At 39.0% G+C, this 25526-nt stretch overlaps 1 protein-coding gene and 1 pseudogene across 3 annotated transcripts in view; one reads left to right on the plus strand and one right to left on the minus strand.

Annotated features, from left to right (window-relative positions):
• Nucleotides 1–280: 280 nt before the first annotated feature.
• ZDHHC2 (zinc finger DHHC-type palmitoyltransferase 2) overlaps nucleotides 281–25526 on the plus strand; it is a 110127-nt gene continuing 84881 nt past the window's right edge. For 2 of the 3 annotated variants that reach the window (XM_007516279.3, XM_060183416.1), the window contains exon 1: nucleotides 283–697. In XM_007516279.3, the coding sequence (XP_007516341.1) occupies nucleotides 571–697 (127 nt within the window). In that variant the 5' untranslated portion in view covers nucleotides 283–570. Of the gene's footprint in view, nucleotides 698–25526 lie in introns of all 3 variants that reach the window. The other variant, XM_060183419.1, reaches the window with a different exon arrangement.
• LOC103107481 (glia maturation factor beta-like) lies at nucleotides 22291–22874 on the minus strand (annotated as a pseudogene).

Below are 25526 nucleotides of genomic sequence, written 5' to 3' on the forward strand. Positions count from 1 at the left end.
CAGGACCAGGCTGCCCCGAGGGGCAGAGTGTGTTGACCCAACCTCCTACCGGAGAGCGGGACTAGATCTGGCTACCGCGGGTCAAGGCGGACACACCGCTGCCTCCTCAGCGCCCTTGAGGCGCCTTTCCGGGGGCGCAGCGCGCGGGTTCAGGGCGCGGCAGACAGGGCCCCCCAGTGCCGGGAAAGCCCGCGGGAGGGCGTAGCCGGCTGCTCTTTAAAGGCGGCTCCGGTGAGCTAGCGGGCGGGCGGGCTGGCGGGTGACGGGACGGAGGCGGGGCTGAGTCTCCCGCCTCCTCCCCACCACCCTCCTTCTGGTCGTCTTCATCCTCCTCTCGCTGCCACAACCTCGGCGGCGCTGAGGAGCTGAGAGTCAGCGAGCCGGCCGGGGCTGCGCGATGGGGAGTTAGCAAGCGCCACGGCGGCGGCAGTGGCCGCAGAGCACCCGGCCGCCGCCCCCGGGCTGGTCCCGCCGGGGGCGCTGGGGGCGTCGGGCGCGGCCAGCCCGACCGGGAGCCAGGCCCGCGGGCGGCGGTCGCACTGGAGCTGGGCAGGTGGATGCTGCTGGAAGATGGCGCCCTCGGGCCCCGGCAGCGTCAGGAGACGGTGCCGGCGGGTGCTGTACTGGATCCCGGTGGTGTTCATCAGCCTGCTGCTGGGCTGGTCCTACTACGCCTACGCGATCCAGCTGTGCATAGGTGAGTGCGCGCCGCCGGCCCGTCGCGCCAGCCGGCTCCTGGAGGGAGGCACCGACCTGTCACTTGCTTCCCTGCTGGCCTCTCGCCCTCGCTGCGGCAGCAGCGCACCCCGGCCGGCCTGGGACGCGGGGGGCCTCCGGGAGCGCACAAGGGTGCTTCCACTAGCCCCACCCGGGAGACCCACTACGACCCCCGAGAGCAGCCAACTTGCTGCATCTTCCCTGGCATCGCAGCTGAAAGCAGCCTCCAGACATGTCTCTTAGCACTCCAACTCCTGGTGCCTTCTCTCACACAACTCTTGGGTCATCTCCGCCCCAATACCCACACAGCCCAGATACCCCATTCTGCTTCCAGATGGCCCCAGCCACCCCAGCCACACATCATCACCACCACCCCCTTATCGAGCACCACAGTGCTGAGGAGAACTGTGGTCTCCCAGGTCGGCAGCCTCCAGCCAAGGAGTGACCAGCTGGGGAGGCTGCACTGGATCTGGGCTGAGCTGAGTTGAACCAACTCCAACAGCGACTAGACCTCAGCCTCCGGTGTCAACGCTATCCCTTTCCTGTTGTCCTTAATCCACTTTTAAAAATGTGTAGCAATACTCACGGGTGTTCTTGCTGCCTTTTTTATTTGAGGAATGCCAATTGGACACTTTCTAGTTAAAAGTGGGGGTGAAGTGGTGAGCTACTAGGAAGTATTTTTGGAAGACTTATGCAATGAGTATGACCATACTTTAGATATTAGAATAATGGAATTAAAAAAAAAAAAGACCATATGAAGTTCTTCTTTCACAGAGCCAAGTGCAAATTTTGGACTCCTATATTGGTGGGTAGGGTACTTCCAATAATGAAGACTTCTTTTTTTAAGTTGATTATACACAATTAGAGAGAGTTAATAGTATCCCTCAATTTAAGCCAGTTTATGTCTTCAGGGACTTTGTGAGGACTGATCTATGTTACTGGAAAAGACCTACTTTCAACTAATGATTCATTGACTCTGTGTGTGTGTGTGTGTGTGTGTGTGTGTGTGTGTGATGTTTCACTTCAGTGTCATGTTTTTGCCATACCTAGTACTTATCTTGGGTGGGAGAAGAAAAGTTAGAGACTGTTTAGTTGAATGGCCTCAACTTGAACATTTTCAAACTTAAGGGTCCAGACATAAAAACCATGTCTGAAGCCATTTTATCAAAAAATGTTGCCCCTGTTAGAAATACAGGTGTCAGAATAATGTTCTAAAATATTTATTTATGTAGCTTTAAGAGTTGCACCATTTTTTTCATTTCATATAGCTTTAAAAATTGCCATTATTTATTTATAAGTATTTTTCAGTACAAAAATTGAGTCTATTTTTAAAGTAGCACTCTATTTTTAAATGAAATAATAAAGATAGTGCATCTCAGTGTGATATTCAAGTCATCTAAAATGTATAGGAAAAAGTTTAAGAACACATAGTGTCTGTTTTGACTTCATATTAAAATATTGTACCTTATTGAAATATACTGCATATGTTACATAACCACTAGACCTTTGTTTTTCATTTCTTTCCCCACTTAGAAGCAGTGAACAGTTTCAATTAATGTAACTGCTGTAAAAAAAAAAAGGGGGGAGACCTTAGGAGGTCTTCACTATTAAAACAGGCAATTTATTCTCTATATATTGTTACATTCAGCTTAGGTGCTTAGCCTGAAACAATGTCTCCTGTCATTTAGAATGAAGCATGTGAAAGCTTGCATGGGAAGTCTGTCTGTGTTCAGTAGACTGGTGATGGGGATGAACAAAATGGAAAATCGCTGTTGCCTCTGGATCATATTTTTATGTTTTTTTCTAAGCTTAGGATAAATCTAAAATTAATCTATGAAATTCACATTATTATTTTGATAAGCAAAAATCTGATGAAGAGGAAAAATAACTTTTTTCTTTAAACTACCTAAAGGCATGATCAGCTGCTGACACTTTCTTTACCTGATCACCCCTCAGCAGGACAATGAAGTTTCAGATGACTTCTTGTTACTGCCTACCTAACTTGGTACCATGCTTTTCATGTCAAAAGCAATCAGGAAATGGTCTTGTGTAAACAAATAAATGATTCACAAGCAATGTCTCTGAGGTTGCCAGAAGGTAATGCTTATATTTCTATTGCTGTAGAAACAAATAGCAAGCTACTATATGAAAAGCCTTGGCCCTAGAATCTAGAAGATAGAACAAGTTGAAAATGATAGTTTGATTCTTGAAACTATGACTGTTTAATAAGAGTGATAAGCTCCAAAAGCTTGACTGGGTAACTCTGGTTGGCTAGACAACTGAAAGATGGCAACTAGTATAATAGGTATAAAATTAACCTCCTTTCCTTTTTACAAAGCAAATGGCCATGTCATCTCTTTTCCCCACTTTGCTTCCTTACACTCAAGTATTAATCACATCTCAGACTGCCCTATTCTCTGTAAATTCTTTTTCTCTTGGAAATTGCTACTGTCCAGTTTTTTCAAGTTTCATTTGTAAAACATTGGTCAAAAATAGAGCCCAAAGGTTGTTTGAGGGCTGAGAACTAGAACAGGAAACACAGAATATGAAAAACAGGATAATTTATCCTGGTCCTCCTTCTACATCTGCTAACAATGACCCTGAATATAAATTACTCTGTGCCCTTTGCTGAATGAACTGTAATTTAGGAGTAGTGCTTATCCTGGTATCCTTGGAAACTGGAGATAATGATTCTCATTACTGTTTGTTTCTATATTTAACAACATGGATGTGTGTAGCTCTCTAGGCACTTTTTCAGTTAGCATAATGTTTGCTTAGTGTTTTATTTTTTAAAAATGAACTCATATCTCTTTTTGTAATGTATGTGTACATATAAATGTTTCCTGTGTTCATATGTTGTATAAGAGTAATTTGGGGGTTAATTTTCCTCCCTATGCTACCAAGGAAAAGAAAAAATAATGGGGGCCAGGCGGTAGCGCAGCAGGTTAAGTGCACATGGCACGAAGTGCAAGGACCAGCGTTAAGGATCCTGGTTCGAGCCCCTGGCTCCCCACCTGCAGGGGGGTCGCTTTAAGCAGTGAAGCACGTCTGCAGGTGTCTTTCTTCCCCACCCCTTCACCCTTTCCTCTCTCAATTTCTCTCTGTGCTATCCAACAATAGCAATAATAGCAATAACAACAACAAGGGCAACAAAATGGGAAAAATGTTCTCCAGGAGCAGTAAATTTGTAGTGCAGGCACCAAGCCCCAGCAGTAACCCTGGAGGAATAATAATAATAATAATAAATTTTAAAAAGAAAATATAAAATAAGACTGATAATATTTATGGCCATTCAAACTTGTTTATTTACTTTGTTGATTATCGGACTCGTTTTATTCATGTTTCTCTCACTCCACTGATCTCTTCAAGCAGATTCTCTTATCTGTTGTTGATTCACTTAATTATTAGATCATTTTCCATATTACAAGATAAATTCAAAGGGTAAAATTTGTATTGTGGTGGGCTGCACAAATCTCAGAGCCTACTTCTTACCAGATAAGCTATATCTCTAGGCCAGGTTGCAATATTTTTCAAATGTTTTTACTTCCCACCTCACCTCATGTAGACACATTGAAACAGTTATTATTAAGTTATATAAGCATACCATTCTGTTTTCTTATGAGTTTACTTAATTTAATCTAGGCAATCCTGAGAATTGGGGGGGGAAATGCTTAGAGATCATCTAGAATAACCCCCTCCAGCATTTGAGGTTATGAAGTTATATACTCAAAAGTTGTTACAAAATTTTTCTCCAGATTACTCAGTGAAAGTGCCTCTATAACTTCTGCTACTTTGGTACAAATGTTAATGCTTTCCTGTCCCTAAAATTTTATATCATAAATAAGTAAGAGGACATATAATAATCCAAAGTCAATTTAAAATAAAGTTGGTTATAGGGAGCTACACTGAGACTGTCATCCATGTGATTAAATATTTGAATGTGTTCAGTTATTAAATAGAAGCTAAAAAATGGTGTATTAAATAAGATAATTGTAGGGAAGGTGTGTTTCCATTAGGTTGGAAAGGCGTCATCTTCAGAAAGTTTGAGTACAGTTCATTTAGAAGCATTTATGAATTTTTATTATGTGCCAGGCACTTTCACCCACAAAAAATGATTTAGAGATGAGCTTAATAGAAATCTTTCCTTAATAGCTTTAAAAAAAACTTTGCAAAGAGTAAAATAGAAGCCTTTCTATTCAACTTGGACATGAAAAGAAAAGCTGATACCTTTCAGGGTGCAATGGTAACAGGGAAACAGAAATGAGAAACAAAATATTCAGGGGTCAGGTGGTGGCACATTTGGCTGAGTGCATATGTTACAATGCACAAGAACTTGGATTCAAGCCCCTGGTCCCCAACTGCAGGGGGAAAGCTTTGTGAGTGGTGAAGCAGTGTTGCAGGTGTCTCACTGTTTTTCTCCCTCTCTATCTCTGCCTTTCTCTCAATTTATGGCTGCCTCTACCCAATAAATAAATAAAAACAATAATATATATATATATATATATATATATATATATATATATATATATATATATATTCCCCTGCTAGGAACCTGTAAATTTCTTGCTAGACCAAAGTAAAAAAAAAGCAATCAATACAGCTGGTAAAAAGGAGATAATGGCCATCTCTCCTGGAATAAAAACTTCCTATCATAAATATACATGTTAGTAATCTCAATAAAAGGACAAGTAGGAGTGTTTTCTCTTACTACACACCACGTAACCCAGAGGCTATTCAGCTTCATTATTTCTGTCTTGATATCTGGATAATTTTTACTCTGTTCCCATCTCTAGGTTGGTGGGTGAAACTGGGATGGGAGAAGATAATTTGTTAGATAGCTCACTGATTCTATGGGGGAACTAGAAAGCCTCACTTCAAAAACGGACAGAAATTAAGAAAATGTTGATGAAGTAAAACTGACATTATACCAGAGACCTTTTGAAGGAACTTCAGCTCTTTAAGCTGGAAATCCTAGAGCATAGGAGCCACCTACTTCCACATGATTTTGAAATGATGATTCCAATGTTCATTGCTCAGCGTCCAGCTGGCTGAGCAGTGAAGGTGGCTGTGTTCATGGCTGAGACACCAGAGTTCGGTCAGCAAGATCAAGTATTTATTTGTTTTTTGTTTGTTTTGGTTTTTGCTTCAACAGTGGGAAGAAGTGCTAAGAAACCAGAAGACAATTTTTTTCCCCCAGAGATTCAATGAGTTCTCTTTAAGATCCTCATTGATTTTTATTTCTTTATTTTTATTTATTTATTTATTTATTTATTTTTGCTGAACAAAAACTTAGTTTTACTTCTTGGAAAATGGAGCCATGACTTACATTTTATAATTTATACTGCATACTTCATGTATTTTAATGGATGCATACATATTGCAGCTCTCTTTTCTCTAGGAAGTGGTGATTTCAAGGACCTCTGGGACTTCAGCACTATTTGTGATGACTGTTAAGTACCATCTTGTCTAACTTGCAAAGTGATAGATTAGAACAAGGTGTAGATCCTTAATACTCTCTGTTGGGAAAACGATTTTCCAAAGATCATTTAGAAAGGCATTCTTCAAAGTATATGGAATCCTATGATTTTATATTACTATTTAACCATACCACAGAGAATTAATAATAAAAATATAGCAGAAATGATTGACTTTTTTCAATAATCTACTATCAGTTTGTTGAAATATTTTCTAATTCCTCGAAGGGCGATTTATTACAATGTCTGAATTGCTATCTCAGTCAAATGCTAATAGTAGAATTGTCAGAGCAGGGGGTTGAATGGAGACAGCAGGGAGGAGATAGAAATGCTTTCTTAAGAAACACTAAGAGCAATTGAGTAAGTAAGTAATTATACATTATGATTGCTTAAAATGTTTTCTCTCAAGATGATATGACAGTTTGAAACATCTGCATAGCACTCTCCTAATTTGGCTTTTCATTTAGCTATGGATTTCTGTTCATTTATAGATATTCCTATCTGAAATATTATAAAATTCATGTTTATTTGTGAGGGAATGAATTTAAAATATTGGGCTGTCTGAAAAGTCATGACACATTTTTGCATAGAACAACACAGAAAAATATACCGTGACTCTTCCTACAGCCCAATACTTGCTGCATTTATTACCATAGCATTTCTCTCCACTCTAAAATGCATGTTGAATGGGAGTTCATTTGAGATATGTTATTGATTACATTTTAAAATGCAAGTGAAGCTAAAGCATTTTTTATTTTTTTAATTTATTTTAAATTCAATCATTTTTAATTTTTTTATTAGTGATTTAATAATTATCAACAAGATTGTGGGATAAGAGGGGTACAGTTATATACAATTCCCACCATCAGAGTTTCGTATCCCATCCTCTCCCTTGGAAGAAGCTAAAGTGTTTTTATAGATGACTGGGTTTTCTTTCTTTGCCAGTATTTCTCCATGATATCCTAACAATATTTCTCACTTATATGTAAATTAAGGATTCCTGTCACACTTAAATTAATTTGACCTCTTTGCTCCCCTTCCAGATTGGACTCAGACCCAGAGATGTGTATTACCAATAGAAATGACAAACAATAAATACAAAACCTTTTCCTCTATATTCTTTAAAACCAGATTTCCAAAGAATATAATAATTTTAATATAGTTTGCTTGACTTTGTAGTCACCTTATAGTAGTTGTAGCAGATTTTGCAAATTTCAAATTTTAGTTCTTGTATTTCCAGCAATTTTATAGATTTGATTGTAGTACAGTGAAATTTGAAAAGTCAGAATTGGCTATCATACTTTTCTTACATGATAAAATCAGGGGTTTTTTTCTGTGTGTTCATTGCACTACATAAAAAATTGTGTTTTGTCATATTTGGAGAATATGTTTTAAATAATCTGGCTTTCCACCCAGTGCCTGTGTGATTTTGGAATCCCCACTTCATCTCGAAAAGATATGTCACTGAGTGTGAAGTGTGGTTTTTCCTCAAATTTGTAAGGATGTGAGAAGTAGTGAGACTTAAAGTACAGTCTCTGTAATGTGCATGCTGTTCATATTGGGAGCACTTCAGTGGGGAAAACAACTGATGCTGAACCCTAATGAGAGATACCTGATACCATTTATCAAGAAAGAAAAAGTATTTCGATTATGAGCCTCAAACTGAAAGTCATAAATCTGCTTTGTAATCAAGCTTATCACTAAATGGACACATCTATGTGGCATGCTCATGGAAGAAAGATACTAAGGGACCTATGTATCTATGACTGCTCATTCAAGGTTCTTCAGGGAGGTCAAGTCGCATGGGAAGGTAAAAAGCAGAAACGAGTCTGACTTATCAAGGTCTTAATTATAAAATACTATTATATGAAATTCAGCTTTTTTTTCCAGAACTAGGTCAAACTTAAAATTTGAATATGCGGCACTGAGACTTGCGTGTCATTTCAAGCAGAGTAGAAATTCACTTTATAAAGTTAGCTTTTAACAAAGAACTTCAAAATTCAAGAATTGAATGGATTTCAACCATCTGTATTTACTGAGTATCCTTAAAAGAAATTTAAAAGAGAGAGAAAGAGAGAAGTTTATCTTATGAGAGAGTGAGATGGGGCAGGGTAGTGGTGCACCTGGTTGAGCGCACGTTACAACGTGTGAGGGCCCAGGTTCAAGCCCCTGGTCCCCACCTGCAGGGGGAAAGTTTCACAAGTGGTGAAGTGGTGCTGCAGGTTTCTTCCTGTCTCTCTCTATACCTCTCCCTTCCTCTCAATTTGTGACTGTCTCTATACAATAAATAAAGAAAGATAATTAAGGAAAAAAAAAGGATAGTGAGACAAGGGCTCTACCTTGTCATAATCTGTGCCTGGGACCCAGTGTGGAGCCTCATGCTTTCAAGGCCTACACACTAGTACCACTAGTGTGAGTAACTAAAGTCACTGAGTACCACTCTAGTTTGTTCATGCATTCAAAACTACTTATTATTTTGCATTCTAATTGAGAAGTGGGAAGAACAAATAAGAAACTTTAGTAGCTTATATAACTTGCCATCAGGCTTTTAAACATCATGAGAAAAGTAGAAAGCTGAGCAAAGAAAAACATAGTGAAATCCAGTGTAGGGTTCAAATGTTAAATATGATGACAACTTAAGAACAGTTTTAAGAAATTCAAGTCATGTTATTTAGGGAAAAATTGAACTTCAGGCAGAGGGAATGGTAAGTATCAAACCTCTGAGACAGCAGTGTATAGGCATTTTAGAGGTGCACAAAGGAGAGACCACGTTGACTGGATTGACATGATGTAGGGGAAAAGGAAGTCAGTGACAAGGTCAAAGAGGCACAGAAAAAGTATAGATCATGCGTGGCCTCCAAGGCTATTATATGTTTTTGTTTGTTTGTTTGTTTGTTTGCTTGTTTGCCTCCCAGGTTATTGCTGGAGCTCAGTGCCTGCACTATGAATCCACTGCTCCTGGAGGCCATTTTTCTTCCTTTTGCGAAACCCTTGTTGTTTATTGTTGTTGTTGTTGTTGTTGCTGTTGTTGTTGTTGGATAGGACAGAGAGAAATGAAGAGAGGAGGGGAAGACAGAAAGATAGATACCTGAAGACCTTCTTCACCACCTGTGAAGCAACCCCCCAGCAGGTGGGGACCTGAGGGCTTCCAACTGGGATTCTTATGCAGGTCCTTGTGTTTTGTGCCATGTGCCCTTAACCTGCTGCCTACTGCCTGGCCCAGAGGCACTATTTTATTTTTATTTATAAAATGGAAATATTGACAAGACCATAGGACAAGAGGGGTACAATTACAATTCCCACCACCAGAACTCTCCATCCCCCCCTCCCCCCACAAAAGATTTCCTACTCTTTATCCCTCTGGGAGCAAGGACCCAAAATCATTGTGGGATGCAGAAGGTGGAAGGTCTGGCTTCTGTAATTGCTTCTCTGCTGAACATGGGCATTGGCAGGTCGATCTATACTCCCAGCCTGTCTCTTTCTTTCCCTAGTGGGGCAGGGCTCTGGGGAAGCAGAGTTCCAGGACACATTGGTGTGGTCTTGGTGAGGTCTTCTACCCAGCAAAGTCAGGTTGGCATCTTGTAGCATCTGCAATTTGGTGGTTGAAAAAGCATTAAGATGTAAATAAAGCACAACAAATTGTTAAGTAATCGAGACCCTAAAGACAAGTATATAGCAGATGAGATTTGGGGTGTCTCCATTTTGGAAAAAGCTAGTAGGTCTACTTTAGGTATATTCCAAGGGCCCCATGACTTAATTAGTTTTTGCCTGAGCCTGACAGATAACATGCAGATAGTCCCAAGGTATTCTCTGAGGAGATGGTGCCAGAGTTGGAAAAAGTACTAGAAAGCTGGATCAGGGAAGAAGTAGCTCCCAAATATAGGAATAATATATAAATATTGTTAACTATAAACCCCTTCGATTTGATCTGGCGCCTATATCAATGTAGTCTTTTTAACTGTTGAGTAGTACTCAGTTGAGTATATGCCCTACATCTCTTTCTGTTTTTTTTTTTACTTTTAAGACTGATTTTTTAAACTTTTAATGAGGAAAATTAAAAGTCATGAACCAGAGAAGCAGATGGGCCATTTGAGCAAAGATGGAGTACCCCATTTGGAAACTGATGCCTATTTTTATTCACTTATTTTTTTAATTTTTATTTATAAAATGGAAATATTGACAAGACCATAGTATAAGAAGGGCACAACTCCACATAGGTCCCACCACCAGAACTCTGTATCCAATCCCCTCTCTTGATAGCTTTCCTGTTTTTTATCCCTCTGGGAGTATGGACCCAGGATCATTATGGGGTGCAGAAGACGGGAGGTCTTGCTTCTGTAATTACTTCCCTGCTGAACATGGACATTGACAGGTCGATCTATACTCCCAGCCTGCCTCTCTCCCTAGTGTGGTATTTTATTCAATTCAAAAGCAAGGTGCTATCTTCACTTCTTTTCTAAGCCACACCTACACCTATTGCAACTTCCAGATGTCCTTTCTTTTTTCTCTCCCCACTTTGATAGGGGAGACATGGCTTGACTTCCTGACATGTTCTTCAAATTCTCTTCTCTCTCATTAATGGGGCAAAAACAATGGTTCCTGGTCACAAATGTTCTGGATCCTGATAGACCTGGTATTCAGAGGCCCCTGGTCATCTTCCCCTAACATTCCCCCCTCTGGGGAGTAGGAACCAAAATTTTTTAGGGGCTTATGTAATTGCTTCTCCACTGGAAGCAATGTATACCCCCAGCCTATCTCTGTCTTTACCAAGTAGGATAGAGCTCTGGACAGGTGAGGTTCTGGGACCCATTGGTGAAGTTATCTGCCCTGGGAGGTCAAGACGGGAGTGTAGTAATATATGGAACTTAGTAGCTGAAAAGCAATAAGGTATAAAGTAGGGCAAAATGTTTAATAAACAGGGACCAAAGAGTAGAATTAGAACTAATGAGAATAGGGACCCTAAGGTGGAAAGAAGCTAGGATGTCTATTTTAGGCATGTACCTAGAAGCCTAGAATTTTAGTAACCTTTACTTGAGCTTAATTGCTAACATGAAAGAGGACTAGAAATATTCTCTGGGGGCATGGTGTCAGAGTGGAGAATAGAAATTGAGAGCTGGGTTAGAGCAGAGAGTTGCTCCCAAACTTGAAAAAGACATATAAATGCGATGAACAGTTTCCCACATCAGTCTGACCCAGGACCCATGTATATTAATAATTAGCGCAGGAGTCTATGTAAGCTCTAGTCCTTGTCTGATCTCACAGTCCATGGTCACAGTTAGGAACATTTTAGACTATATACATATTACAGGAGGAGTCTTCCTCAAGTGGCAGAGCAGGATTACCCAGCCTCCTCTGTAATAAGGATAAGTTCCTAGAGAGGCCCACAGAAGAGCTAATGAGGACATTCCTGAGGAAAGTGATCAGTGATGGCAAAGAGAGAGATTTCTTAGTGTTCTAGTCCCATAATATCTATGGGGAAATGGAGAATGATATGTCTGGAAGGGGAGGGAAGTACAAGGGAGACACCAAATCATTGCTCCACCGTTCATGGAGTTCCCTTAATGCTACTCTTGGTCATGTGATGCTGAGGATCAAATTCAGGATGTGATGCTGGGAGACAGCCCCACCAGGTCTCAGAGGTCCCTGAAAGAGGAGGGGCATCAGTGTGGATGAGGAAGAATGAGAGACATGTCAACTGCTTCAGAAGCAGGAGAGAGACATCTCTGCCGTGCTCAGGCAGAAATTTATTTTTATAGTCTCATAAGGCTTAGATCATTAAAACAAAAATCACCAAGGCTTTGGTCACCAATACATAAATCACCAAGACTTTGATTATTAATACAAAAATCACCAAGGCTTTGGTCACTAATATATAAAACACCAAGGCTTTGATTATTAATACAAAAATCACCAAGTAAGAACAGCACAGATAGGGAACACCTCCTGCTTTGTGGAAGATTCACATTCCAGGGGCACTTTTCTGCCTAGAGATCACATCACAGTTTCTATGTCTTTTGTTATTCCTGTATCTGCATGCTAGGCAGATAGATGTCCTATTGATTAAGATTAATATTCTGCCTGTATGTTTATGCCATCCTCTTGTCCCTATGCATCAGAAGGTGTGGTTCATAGAAAGTTTAAGCTTGTTATGTTTCTAGGGGCTTTAAACAAATAGAGCAGTCCGTTTTTCATAAAATCGGTTCCATTGTTTGATCAATGAGTTTTGTTTTGTCCTTTACTGAGAAGGCATCAAGGTGGTGCTGACCTGGCCAGCCTCTCCATAAAGTTAAGCTCTCTAGCTGGAATCCATCTTCTGTGTATGCTCACTATGTGACCTAGGTTCTCGTGTACTATTCCTGCATAAGGAAGTGGAAACATAGTGGTGGGTGGTAGATTAAAAGGCCCATTGCATTTAGGTGGGTACTATAACTTTCCATTTATAATTATGCTATGTAGGGTGGCCCCTCCACTGTGGGAACCACCAATCTTTCCCTATATTTTAGTGGGAATACTAAAGGAAGTAGATAAAGGGGAAACAATTGTTCCTCTTGGAGTCTCCTGAAAAATTCTGCGTTTTCTGATATTGCTTGTTCCATTATGATCAGTCTTACAGAGTGCAGTGCAGGTTTTGTCATTACTTTTGTCAGGATCTGAGCCTGGCCATAGGTAAAAATTCTTAAGACCATACACAGCTTAATTTCAAGCCCTATACATGGCAAAAGGCAAGATGGTTTGAGTTTGACCTGGAGAGTCCAGCTGTGCTGAACTTCCTGTGAAGCTGGTACCGTGTCAAGCAGCTTGCATGGCAGCGCCTGCACCAGTGTGATACATGTACTCTATTACTGAACCAGCTCCCAGGCTCTTGTCAGGTTTTTTTTTTTTTGACAAAGTTTTACCAATAACCAATCATATGTGCTGGGATATCCAAATTAACTGGATACAATTGTTTGGGTTTTTTTCCACAAGGGTTACTGCTGACTCAATGCTGGCACTACAAATTCATCACTCCTGGCCTTTTTTTTCTTTTTTCTTTCTATTGTATTGCATAGGAAAGAAAGAAATTGAGAAAGGCAGGAGAAATAGGGAGAGTAAAAGATAGACTCAAGCTTGTGAAGCTTTCCTTCTTGTCGGTGGGGAGCCAGGGCTTGAACCTGGCCCCTTGCACAAAGTTACTACTTTGTGTGCTTAATGAGGCATGCCACTTCCCTGCCCCGCAGGATCTAAATTTTTTAAAAACTTTATTCTGATAGAAAAGCTAACATAGGGGCCAGATGGTGGCATACCAGGTTGAGTGCACACATTACAATGCACAAGGACCCAGGTTCGAGCCCCCAGTCCCCACCTGAAGGGGGGAAAGTTTCACAAGTGGTGAAGCAATGCTGCAGGTGTCTCTCTGTTTTTCACCCTCTCTATCCCTCCCTTCCCTCTTGACTTCTGACTGTCTCTATCCAATAGGTAAATAAAGATATTTAAAAAAAATTTAAAGAAAAGCTAACATCATAAACAATGCATATTATTAAAGATCCATTAAAATAACTTTTGTAGTAAAATATACATCATATAAACATTTACCCTTTTAAACACTTTTATTTCTTTCCTCCTTTTTCTGCCTCTAGGGCTTCACTGGGCTCCCAGTGCATACAAGAAACCACTGCTCCAAGCAAAGTATTTTTTCCTTTTTTTATGCAGGGTGGCAGGATAATGATTTACAGTACTGTTAACACATGAGTACAATGTATTATCCCCATAAAAGTCTTTTTTCACATAAAGGGTGAAAAGCAGAGAGGGAGAGAGAGTGAAAAAGAGATTCCCTTGTGGGTTGCCAGCCATCTGGTATACCCAAGGTAAGAACTGCTGGCTTACTGTGCACAGTCTGGAATTCAGCACTGGTTTTTGAGTAACCAGAGTGCTAATATGAACTGCTAGGAGTGTTACCTGTTTAAAGATCAGTATGCTGGAAAGTATAAATAATGCAAATGTAGCACAAACCGTAGCTGGTGGCAAGAAGTAGGGGGATACTGTTGCTGAGTATGACAGTAAGCTAGGAAGTTAATCATGGATTAGATTGTTAATCAGAACATAAGGACTGAATGATTCATAAATGAATAGAAAGGTGTTTGAAAGAAAAACTATCAATACATATAATTTCGGGAGGGAATTCAGGCAGCAAACATGAGATGCGTCTCATATTGAACACAGGGAGAGACTTAGTTCAAAGATTGGTGAGTATCATTTGCAATTTCTTATGGAACTGTTTAAAACTTCCCATATATAAAGGAATACATTTAGTATATAATCCAGTGGCATTCATATAATATTGGACTATGAATATATGCTGTCTTATACCAGCATATAATATAGTATTTTCATGCAGTGGCAGTGCAAAAGTTTTCACCTATAGGCTGTTGGTTTTATGATTATATCAGAATTGCTTTTGCTACAACTGAATATGAATATTATTATAGGACTTACCATTAATAATACTGTGCTAAAGCTGGGGAGATAGCACAATGGTAATGCAAAGAGCCTATCATGCCTGAGGCACCAAAAGTTCCAGGTTCAATCCCCAGAACCACCATAAACCAGAGCTGAGTAATGCTCTGGTAAAATTGATTAATTAATTGAAATAACATAAAAAAAATTTAAAAAAACAATACTGTGCTAGTGGTATAGATAATTGCAGAATGGACAAGTGTATGATTTGTTGAAAATCAGAATGACAAAGGATGCTGTAACTTAGACTGAGATTAAAGAAGAGTGTGAGTGATGGAACTTCATGAGCACATGAAGAAAATAGTGCTTTCATGTGACTAATTTCTGAAAGGTGAGCCAGCAAAGAGTTTGCTACCTTGCATGTTTTAATAGATATTGCAACCCAATGATGTACTGCAGCAATTAGTGCCAGTGTTGTTTAAAACCTTTAATTCATCCCTTCATGTGTGCCACTTAAAATTCTATTCTGGGGGGTCGGGCGATAGCACAGGGGATTAAGCGCATGTGACACAAAGCACAAGGACCTGCGTAAGGATCCCGGTTCGAGCCCCGGCTCCCCACCTGCAGGGGAGTCGCTTTATAGGCGGTGAAGCAGGTCTGCTGGTGTCTGTCTTTCTCTCCCCCTCTATCTTCCCCTCCTGTCTCCATTTCTCTCTGTCCTATCCAACAATGAACAACATCAACAGCAACAATAATAACCATAAGGCTACAACAACAAGGTCAACAAAATGGGGAAAAAAAAAAGTGGCCTCCAGGAGCAGTGGATTCATAGTGCAGGCACTGAGCCCCAGCAATAACCCTGGAGGCAAAAAAAAAAAAATCTATTCTGATGAGCAATATAAACAAAAAGGTTAGAATTACAGCTTTATGGCTTGCAAGATAGCTCTCCTGGAAAGTCACTTGGTCTATCTGAAAAAGTCTATCCTAGAGCAGTGAAACCCATGATGGGGGAAAAAATTACTATTTTATATAATTGCTTTCTCTAGAGAGATGTGAAGTACCATAGTGAGAGATACAGCCAGCAAACTAGTTCACCTGGATAGTGTGCTGCTTTGTCTTGTGCACCACCCAGGTTGAAACCTGACCCAATGGAACTCAAAGAATCTCTCTCTCTCTCTCCCTCTCCCCCCCCCCTCTCCCTGCCTCCCTCCCTCTCGTATTCTCTGTCTTGGTCTCTGAATCTGCTTTCCTGTCTCTATGAGCAATGAAGCTCCAGAGATGACCAAAATAGTATGAAACATTGAAATAAACTCGGATACTATTGGTTTATTTTTTACCATCAGGATTATCACTAGGACTCTGTGTATGCTCCATTTCTCCACTCCCTGCTCCCAGTGGATTTTTTTTTTAGACAGTGAGAGACAAGGGGAACTAGAGAGACATTCTAACACTGCTTTACCACTCTGCATGGTTCTCCAGTGTGGTGACCAGAGGGATGAACCAGATCCTTCAGTGTAGTCAAGTGTGCACTCTACCAGGTAAACTAAACTAATTCCCTACCCCCATTTTAATTTTATTTATTTATTTATTTAACTTTATTTTCTTTAATTTTAAAATTTTTTATTTATAAAATGGAAGTATTGACAAGACTATAGGATGAGAGGGGTACATTTCCACACAATTCCCACCCCCAGAGCTCCATATCCAATCCACTCCCTTGATAGCTTCCCTATTCTTTATCCCTCTGGGAGTATGGACCCACAATCCTTGTCGGGGGCAGAAGGTGGAAGGTCTGCTTTCTGCAATTGCTTTCCTGTTGAACATGGGCGTTGGCAGGTCAACTCATACTCCCAGCCTGTCTCTACCGTTCCCTAGTGGGGCAGGGATCTGGGAAGGTGGGGCTCTAGGACACATGGTGGGGTCGTCTGCCCAGGGAAGTCAGGTTGGCATCATGGTATCATCTGGAACCTGGTGGCTGAAAAAGAGTTAAGATATAAAGCAAGACAAATTGTTGACTAATCATGAACCTAAAGGCAAGAATATTGCAGATGAAGATTTGGGGTCTCCATTTTGGAAAAAGCTATTAGGTCTATTTTAGGTGTATTCCAAGAGGCCTAAGACTTTACTAGTTTTTGCCTGAGTCTGACATCTAATATGCAGGTGGACCCAAGGTATTGTCTGAGGAGATGGTGTCATAGTGGACCCAAGGTATTGTCTGAGGAGATGGTGTCATAGACAGCTGGATCAGAGAAGAGAGTAGCTCCCAAATATGGGAAAAGTATATAAATATTGTTAACTATAAACCCCATTGATTTGATTCATATTTGACCCCATATTCAGCACAGGAACCTATGTAACCTCTGCATCCCTATGGGTCTGAGCTCACATTCTGTGATCACAACTAGGAACATTCCAGGCTGCACTAATTTCAGGACCCATGTTCTTTGGGTGGTAGATAGAGAATTTTGTCCAACCTCCCTTCAGAGAATGGCACATTCCCTAACATTGTCAATCCACACTGAGGGCAAGAGATATTGAGGGAGGAAGGTGGGAGAGATAGAGAAGGAAAGAGAGCAAAACCCACAGCACTGCTTCACCACTGGTGAAGTTTCCCTCTTGCTGGTAGGACCTGGGGCTCAAACCTGTGTCCTTGTTCATGAGATAGCATGTGTGCTCAATTGGGAGTGCCACCTCCCACACACACACAGAGTTTAATTTTTCATTGTTGGTTTAGAGAGATGATTTGCAGTGTAAGGCAAAGCACCTCGTCATGCATACTACTCAGGCTCAAGCCTTGTCACCACAAGGAGTGCCACCACATCACCACATTAATGCAGAATGTTCTGGTGCTGCAGTATCACTCTCTCTCTCTTTCTCTCTAAATGAAAAAGTGGCATGGAAACAATGAAAGCATGCATGCCTGAGGCCCTAGCTCAGAAAAAAAAAACTACAAATATGATATGTGCTCTGTTATCTATACTTTCATGCTGTCCTATGCAACATGTAGCTGCTAACACTAGAGGATAATTTTAGTAGGTTTTCTGTTTCCATAGAAAAGCAAACAAGTAATTTTTCTACTTCAAAAGTCAGAAAGCTAATCCTTGATAGTGGAAAAATTTACTGAGTATAATGATTAAGTGATCCAAATACAAGCAAGATGTTTGCTTGCTAGAACTAAATATGTGTATATATATGAGATATACATATGAAAATAGTATTTACATTGGGATGAATAATCTAGAATCCCTCTAATTTTAGAAATTTCTTTCTAATGAGGACACTATTTTAGGACCAGGTATGCCAAATCCACCAGGTTATATTTTGCTGAAGGTATAGTGTTTATCTCAGACTTCCATAGCTCAGAGGAGTCAGTGATAATCTCAAAAGTCCAACTCAGTTAAGGACATCTGAAATTGAAAAGTAAGGAACTGGAATTGAGAAGATCCACTAATGTTAAGATCTTGAGACCCATACAACTCTGTCCAAAGAGAATAAGTAAATGTTCCTGTACTGAAATCTTCATAACTTGCTGTCTCTAGGAATCTCTTCTGGTTTAATTTGAGGCAGAGGGATTATAGGATTCTGTTAAGTAAGCCTTGAAATGAGGACACTAGGAGTGAGGGACCAGCCCTGAGATCAGATTTCCTTACTCAGCTCTACTACTTAGCAAAGTCTGTAGTTCAAAATTGTCTTCCCTATACCATCAGTAAAGTAACAGTGCGTTTTTGAGGATCATTAATCATGAGACAAAGTCTTTATTCCCCTTTTTTCAAACAGATGGACTGAAAGATATACCAATTACATAATTATAAGCATTCAGTGAGATATATGTACCAATATCCAACTTTATATGTTAGATTTCACAGTATTTATTTCTATAGATAAGAACTATTTAGATTTTGTGAGAGAAAATTTGCTTACATTTCTTTTTTTTCCTTTCATATTAACATTTTATTTAAACCAGTACAAGCACCATGCTTAACAGAAGACTGTCCAAAATAAACATGCAGTATGAACTAGCAGAGACTGAAACCACAGCTTAAAAAGTTGTGCCAGTTGCTGATTTTTGTCAAACCATGACAGAGAATTGTTAACATTCACAAGACCAAACTATTAATGTTTCAAGCCTCCTAAATGAGCTAACATTGGACTATTAAAGTCAGTGGGAATTGCCCTGGCATGTTAGTAATCTCAAGTAATATTCAAATAATTATGTGTATGAACTACATACATTCAGAAAAGAAAACAGTTCCTATGTTCTTGATGTAGCTGTTTTAAATATTACAGGAACAGGACCACTGGTTTGAAATGTCAAATGGCATAATAGGAAAACAAATTTCTCAAGTATGTTCAACATGGAACCACTGATGTTAAAAGCCTAAAAGATATACATTCTCCCAGACATACAAAATAAGATTTGTCCAGAAATGTTGAAGACACTTCTTTACATAAGCTGTAAATGTTTACATCCTGTAGCTTCCAGTATTATCAGTTTACTGAACAGATAGGGAAAGCAATTTAATTGACAGAGTATGAGTTACTCTCTACTTGCACCAAATATCAGCATTTAAACTCTTAGGAAAATATCTATTCATCACTAGTCCACATTATGGATTAATGACATTGCTTGGATTTAAAAGCAGTCCAAATGTTATTTTAAGTACAGCTTCCTTACTACATATATGGGTAGGGAATAAAGACAGCCAAATTAAATTTGGCAATAAACACCTCTAACAGGAAATTTTTAAAGTGTTAGACCAACATACAATTTATGGCTACATTTGACTCCTGAAAATAGGAAACAAATAAAGGAGAGAGAGAGAAGTGCCAGCAGACAGTTTGCTAGCTATAAAGATTATTTAGTAGTGGCAATAAAAAATTTAACAACACCCTCTTAAACAAGAGTATGTTTAACTCCACTAGGCATTTAGTAATTTTTTTAAAAAATAAACAATTAGAACATTTATTTTAGAAGTCAATTAAACAAAAACAGTCAACCAACTTTTCTCCTAACATAGTTGTTTCAACACTAAAACAAAGTGAACACTATTAAAAGCTGACTTTTGGAATTTCAGCACAGTAACCTGAGAACAGTTTTCTCCATGTCATTTGTGTTGCCACAAAAAACCATACAAAAAAAATACTGTGATTACTACTTGGGTTCCATTTTGGCCACATTTGATGCTATGCAGAATTTATTTAAAGTCAACAATTTCAAAACTAATGCAGACTTGCTTAGAAGAAGAGAAGGAGGTTCTCAGGGAAGTAATGACTGCCAAACAGGAAAGATTCAGACTTAAGGTTGAATGGGAATAGCAATACCAGGAAGATATGGAATGAAAAATATGGAATTATCAAATCTGAAGCTACTGTTTGAGAAGAGACAGAAAATGAAATCAAATATATTGGAAAAGCACAATGCAAAATTTGGTTAGATCAAAGAATTTTAAAGAAAAGTCCCAGAACACTGTAGAGTATGGGATTTATAAAGCTCCGTATAGGACAGATGGAGTAAAAAAGGTTGTTTTGATATCCTAACTTCCACATATTCTCTTGTAAAATGCATATTGTTGATAAGGAGGCAAACAAGCTCAGAAAAGCACAGGCTATCATAGTTCTTTAAAAAAAAAAAAAAAAGCAATGAAACTAATAAAAGTTCTGTGTAATTTGGATTACAGAGGATTTTCAAAAAGAAAAAAAAACATGCAAGACAAAGAACCTTATTAAAAATACCTTCTAGTAGCACTAATTCCCCCCCTTATTGCTGCAAACCAGGTGAGATAAAATCTCATATGTGCCATTCAAAAGCATGAAAAAAAAGAACACTCTCTAAATAATGTGGATTATATTTGCATTTCTACAGTTAAAATGATCACTCTCCAATATCAAAATAGTTGTTTAAGAAATTCTTGGTGAAGTTTTCTCTCTTTGGAAACTGGAATAAAGAACCCTTCCTATTTGTAAATACAAATACCCATCCTAGCACTTCCTCATTTCCAAATGACTTCCTGTGTCTTCCTATTTTCTAGATTAGTAAAGTGAAACAGTGTTGGGAACAGAAAATACTCTATTCAATATTAGGAAAATTCCAACTATCTTTATCTCTATATTAAAGCTGGCACAGAAACTTCAAAAAAAGAAAAATAAAGCACATGTAAATGGAAAACACAGCAACACAAATAATGCCTTTGCTAGTTTTGAAATGACTTGAAATACTTTATTTATTTATTCCCTTTTGTTGCCTTAGTTGTTTTATTGTTGTAGTTATTGTTGTCGTCGTTGTTGGATAGGACAGAGAGAAATGGAGAGAGGAGGGGAAGGCAGAGAGAGGGAGAGAAAGGTAAGACACCTGCAGACCTGTTTCACCACTTGTGAAGCAACTCCCCTGCAGGTGGGGAGCCGGGGGCTCAAACCGTGATCCTTATGCCAGTCCTTGCGCTTTGCGCCACGTGCGCTTAACCCACTGCACTACCACCCGATTCCCGACTTGAAATACTTTTAAAGAATTCACTCTCCAAGTTTCTCAATACCTTTTATCAAATGACTGTTAAACAGTTATTTACATGTTTGCTTTTGAAGTACACTATATATTGGAATCCTTGCTTTATGTCAAGCATGCCATCATCTAACAAGACTAGAGGTCCTGTCTAAACTATCACCTGACACTTAGTATAAGAAATGTGATTTCTACTGATGTGTTAATATTATTAACTATGCCCAAGCTATTAAGTTAAGTACTTTTATCCTATGGCACAAAACTACCCCAAACTACATCTACTCAAAATTGTAATTCTCAGCTGCCATATATTCACCAATACTAGATAGTCGGAATTTTTTTAAATATGAAGTTAATTTTATTACAAATTTCAGATACACAAATTAGAAAGTTGTTTTATTGGACCCTTTATAAAAGTATTAATTTCACCAAATCTGGGATATTGGCAGTGTAAAAGTGAAACTAAATTTAAAGCTAAGAAATCAAAGGCATAGTAATAATACATAAAGATAAGTAATGTTCACAGGACATTAAGAGGTGTTTTATAAATAAGGTATTATTAACCTAGTTTCAAAATTATCTAGAAGTGAGACAACCAGGAATGAAGCCCTTGATTAGTTACAACCTATCAATGTTAAGACTAAAACACTATTTTCTAAAAGAAGAAAAGCTAACAGTTATAAATTTCATTATGAAAACTAACCCCCACACTTTAAGAATGAACAAAGTTTCTGGACTTGATTGAAAAGACACAAGAAATCAAAGAAGGTGTGGAATTGATGAAAATGTATAAAGCATGTTACCCACAGTAAGTAATTAGTCATGGCTCAAAACTAGGTCAAGTGTTTTACCCCAAGTAAATTTCAAAGATTTTGACAAATAATAATATGCTATTTTCATGTATAAACTGCTAACATCCAGTACTTTTCAAAAGGAGGAAACTGTTACCTATCACATCCTAATATATCGACTTTCCAATGTTGTCTGCAAATAGTAACAAATTCTAAACCATAAGTTATAGAAATTAGTTACAAGAGTGCAAAAAGTCCCTGGAGAGAAGTAGTCCACCTAACAATTACAAATATAAGGAAACACTTTACAAAGTTTCATTACTATGAAGATGATTTCCTCTTTGTTTAAACTCTGAACAAATGAAATTTTTTTCTTTACTGCAGGAAACAAACTGTAAGTAACAGTACATTTTTAGGCATAAATAAATATTTATGTCTGGTTCCAATATGATCAAGTTAATACATAAATACTTTAGAAGCACAGAAGTTCACATTAGTGGAAAAATCCAAGTTTCTCACGTAACCATTCTTCAGTTAGGTCTTCAGTATTTCTTATTTCAAATACCTTGGTTAGTTCAGCTGTTTGGACTAGTTTATTCTTACTCCCAGCATACATCATCTGTTGTTCAGGTTTACACCCAACAGGACTGAAGAAAATAAAGCATAGAGGATATGAAACTCTTCTGTCATCATGCTGTTGTTCAGGTAGTTCATCTTTAAGTTCATCTGGTGAAATACCCTCAAGCTCTTTATCCAGTACCACCAGGCGTTTATCCTTATCAGTCTTCATTATAATGGCAGCATGTTTGTTTCTCTACGAAAATGGAACTTTCTCAGCTTTTCCACCAAATCTTCAGCAACATCACAAACCACCAAAGATTCACTCATTTTCCTTCCAGCCTTCAGCAACCTCCTGCCTTCCCTGGGGTCCCTTTAAGAATGGCACCTCGACCGCCTCCCTTCCTGCCCGCTTTGCTTACATTTCTAAAGAAATGGTGGGAGAAAGAATAGAGGAAGAAAGAGAGAGAGAGAGAAAGGGAGAGAGAGAAGGAGAGCTTAAACCATAGCACTACTCAGCTCTGGCATGTGGTGATAACTGGAGATTAAAGCTGGGATCTCAGAGCCTCAGGGACTATTTTCTTTGCGCATGCACTGTTACCTCCCCAGCCACAGTACATTTTTTTTTAATTTAGTACAATTATAGAATCAGTAAGCATTCAACAAATGCTTCCTTTGGTTTATTCTTAATCCTTGTCATCTACCTCTACCGTTTTCCTGCCCACTGATAAACTTTCACACCAACTTGGTCTTTGTCCCAAGCTATGGTTTTATTTCAGAGAGTTATATGCTAAATTGTGTCTTCCCAAGACAACAAATTAAAGTTCTAGCCTGCAGAATTTTGGAATGTGACTTGTGTTAGGAGATGGGCCCTTTAAATAAGTGTTACATGAAAGTGAAATCAGGATCAGCAAAATAGCTCAGCTGAATAGTGTACTGCTTTGCCATGTACGAACCCAAGTTTGAGTCTGGCTCTGGCTCCCACCACACTGAAGGGAACTTAGGTTCTGCGGTGTATCTCTTTCTGTCTGCTGTCAGTCTATCTGTTTGAAAAGTCATCCTAGAGTGGTAAAGCCATTGTTATGACCAAAAATAAAAAATAAAATACAATCATTAGGGTGACTCTGGCCCAGTATAACTGGTGACCTGTTAAAAAAGGAAATTTAGATATAGAGATATAAAAGAAAATTATGTGGAAAATACAGGGAAACAATGGTTATTTATAAGTCTAGAGAGAGACCTCAAAATAAACCAATATTTCTGACACTTTGATCTTGGAATTTAGCCTCCAGAACTAGAAGTAAGTAACTAACGACCTGTTGTTTAAAACACTCCATCTGCAGTGCTTCCCTAAATAAACTAATCCAAGGGCCATCATTGAAGACAGGGTTAAATTTAAGAATTCCTGCTCTCACAACTCAGAAATTATGGGAATACTGTAAGGGTACTCCCTTCTTCACTGTGATGGGAATTGAGTTTGGATGTCACAAATTCAAAAGGGATTCTTTATCACAGGGTAGATAGTTTTTATATTGCTAATAGTTAATCTAGACACCTAACCACCCAGATTATAAATGATCTGGGCCATTTTGGGGACCACACTGAAGTAAGAAGAAGTGTCCTATATCTTGAATTATATTGTCTATTTACTCTCTTGTTCATTTTTGTCTCTTTTATTTAATTTTTTATAATATGTATTTATTAGGTAAAGACAACCAGAAATCGAGAGGGAAAGGGTGATAGAGAGAGAGAGAGAGAGAGACAAGGAGATACCTGCAACACTGCTTCACCACTCACAAAGCTTCGCCCCTGCAGGTGGGGACTAGGGACTTGAACCGGATCTTTGTGCATTGTAATATGTGCACTCAACCAGGTACACCACTACCCAGCCCCTATTTTTTGTCTCTTGTCATTGCCATTTTACAGGAAATGATCTCCAATGATTCCTTGACCATGGTTATTTTATAATTTATAGTATAATTACTTGGATATAATTTTAGTTGTGGCTAATACATCAAGCTACTTGGGAAGTTCTTAGTTTCCCTCCAAATTATATAACTCTTCCAGTCTTTGTATTATAATTCTGATGAATGCCAGAATCATGGTGGGCTATAGGCAGAGATAGAATTGAGAGGGAAAAAAAAAAACTCTGAAGGAGTAGGGGAAAATGTAGTATAAGATTCTCTGGTTCAGATTTTTCATATTACACTAATGTGCCCACAGGATACTTAGCCTGTACTTTTATGCTTATTCATAATGAAAAGATCTTCCAGTAAGTTAGTCCTGTCAAATTGGCATTTCACTCTTCAGAAAGCTGTCAGGCACTGCTAGGTAAACGTGCCTGGTGTATTTCTCTAGTATTTATAAAACTGTTAACACTAAATTTTGAAGAACTCCAACTCTCTTAACTTTTTTCTTTGTTGTGGTGTATGTATTCTTCATATTCTTTTATAATGTTGTTTTATTATTGACTTAATTTACAAAATTATGAGGAAACAGGGGCATAATTCTGCATTGTTCCCTCTACCAGAGTTCTGTATCCCCATTCCCTCCATTGGAAATTGTAGTTCTCTAAAGGCCACAGAAATGAGTTTACTATTATTTCTGTAAGTATCTATCTATCTGTCTGTCTATATATTTGCCTATTTATTCTATGGTCATGCCTTCCTTTCTTAGTCAGACCTACACCTATTGCAACCTCTGAATGTCCTTCCCTTTCTTTTTTCTTTTCTCCCTCCCATGTCCTGATAGAACTGAAGTTTATAGCCCTCTGCTCACTTTCCCCTAATAATTCTTCCCCCTCTGGAGGGTATGGACCAAAATTCTTTTTTTTAACTTTAAAAAAAAACTTATTATTGAATAGAGACAGAGAAATTGAGATAGAGGGAGAGACAGAAAGACACCTGCAGGTCTACTTCACGACTCATGAAGTTTTCCCCCTGCAGGTGGGAACCGTGGCATGAACCCGGGTCCTTGTGCACTATAGTGTGTGCACTTAACTAGGTGTGCCACTACCTGGCCCCTGTGTCGGGCTGAGCTTCACTGATGGGAGACAGA

This window comes from Erinaceus europaeus, chromosome 2, assembly GCF_950295315.1.
Source record: "Erinaceus europaeus chromosome 2, mEriEur2.1, whole genome shotgun sequence".
Lineage (NCBI taxonomy): Eukaryota > Metazoa > Chordata > Mammalia > Eulipotyphla > Erinaceidae > Erinaceus > Erinaceus europaeus.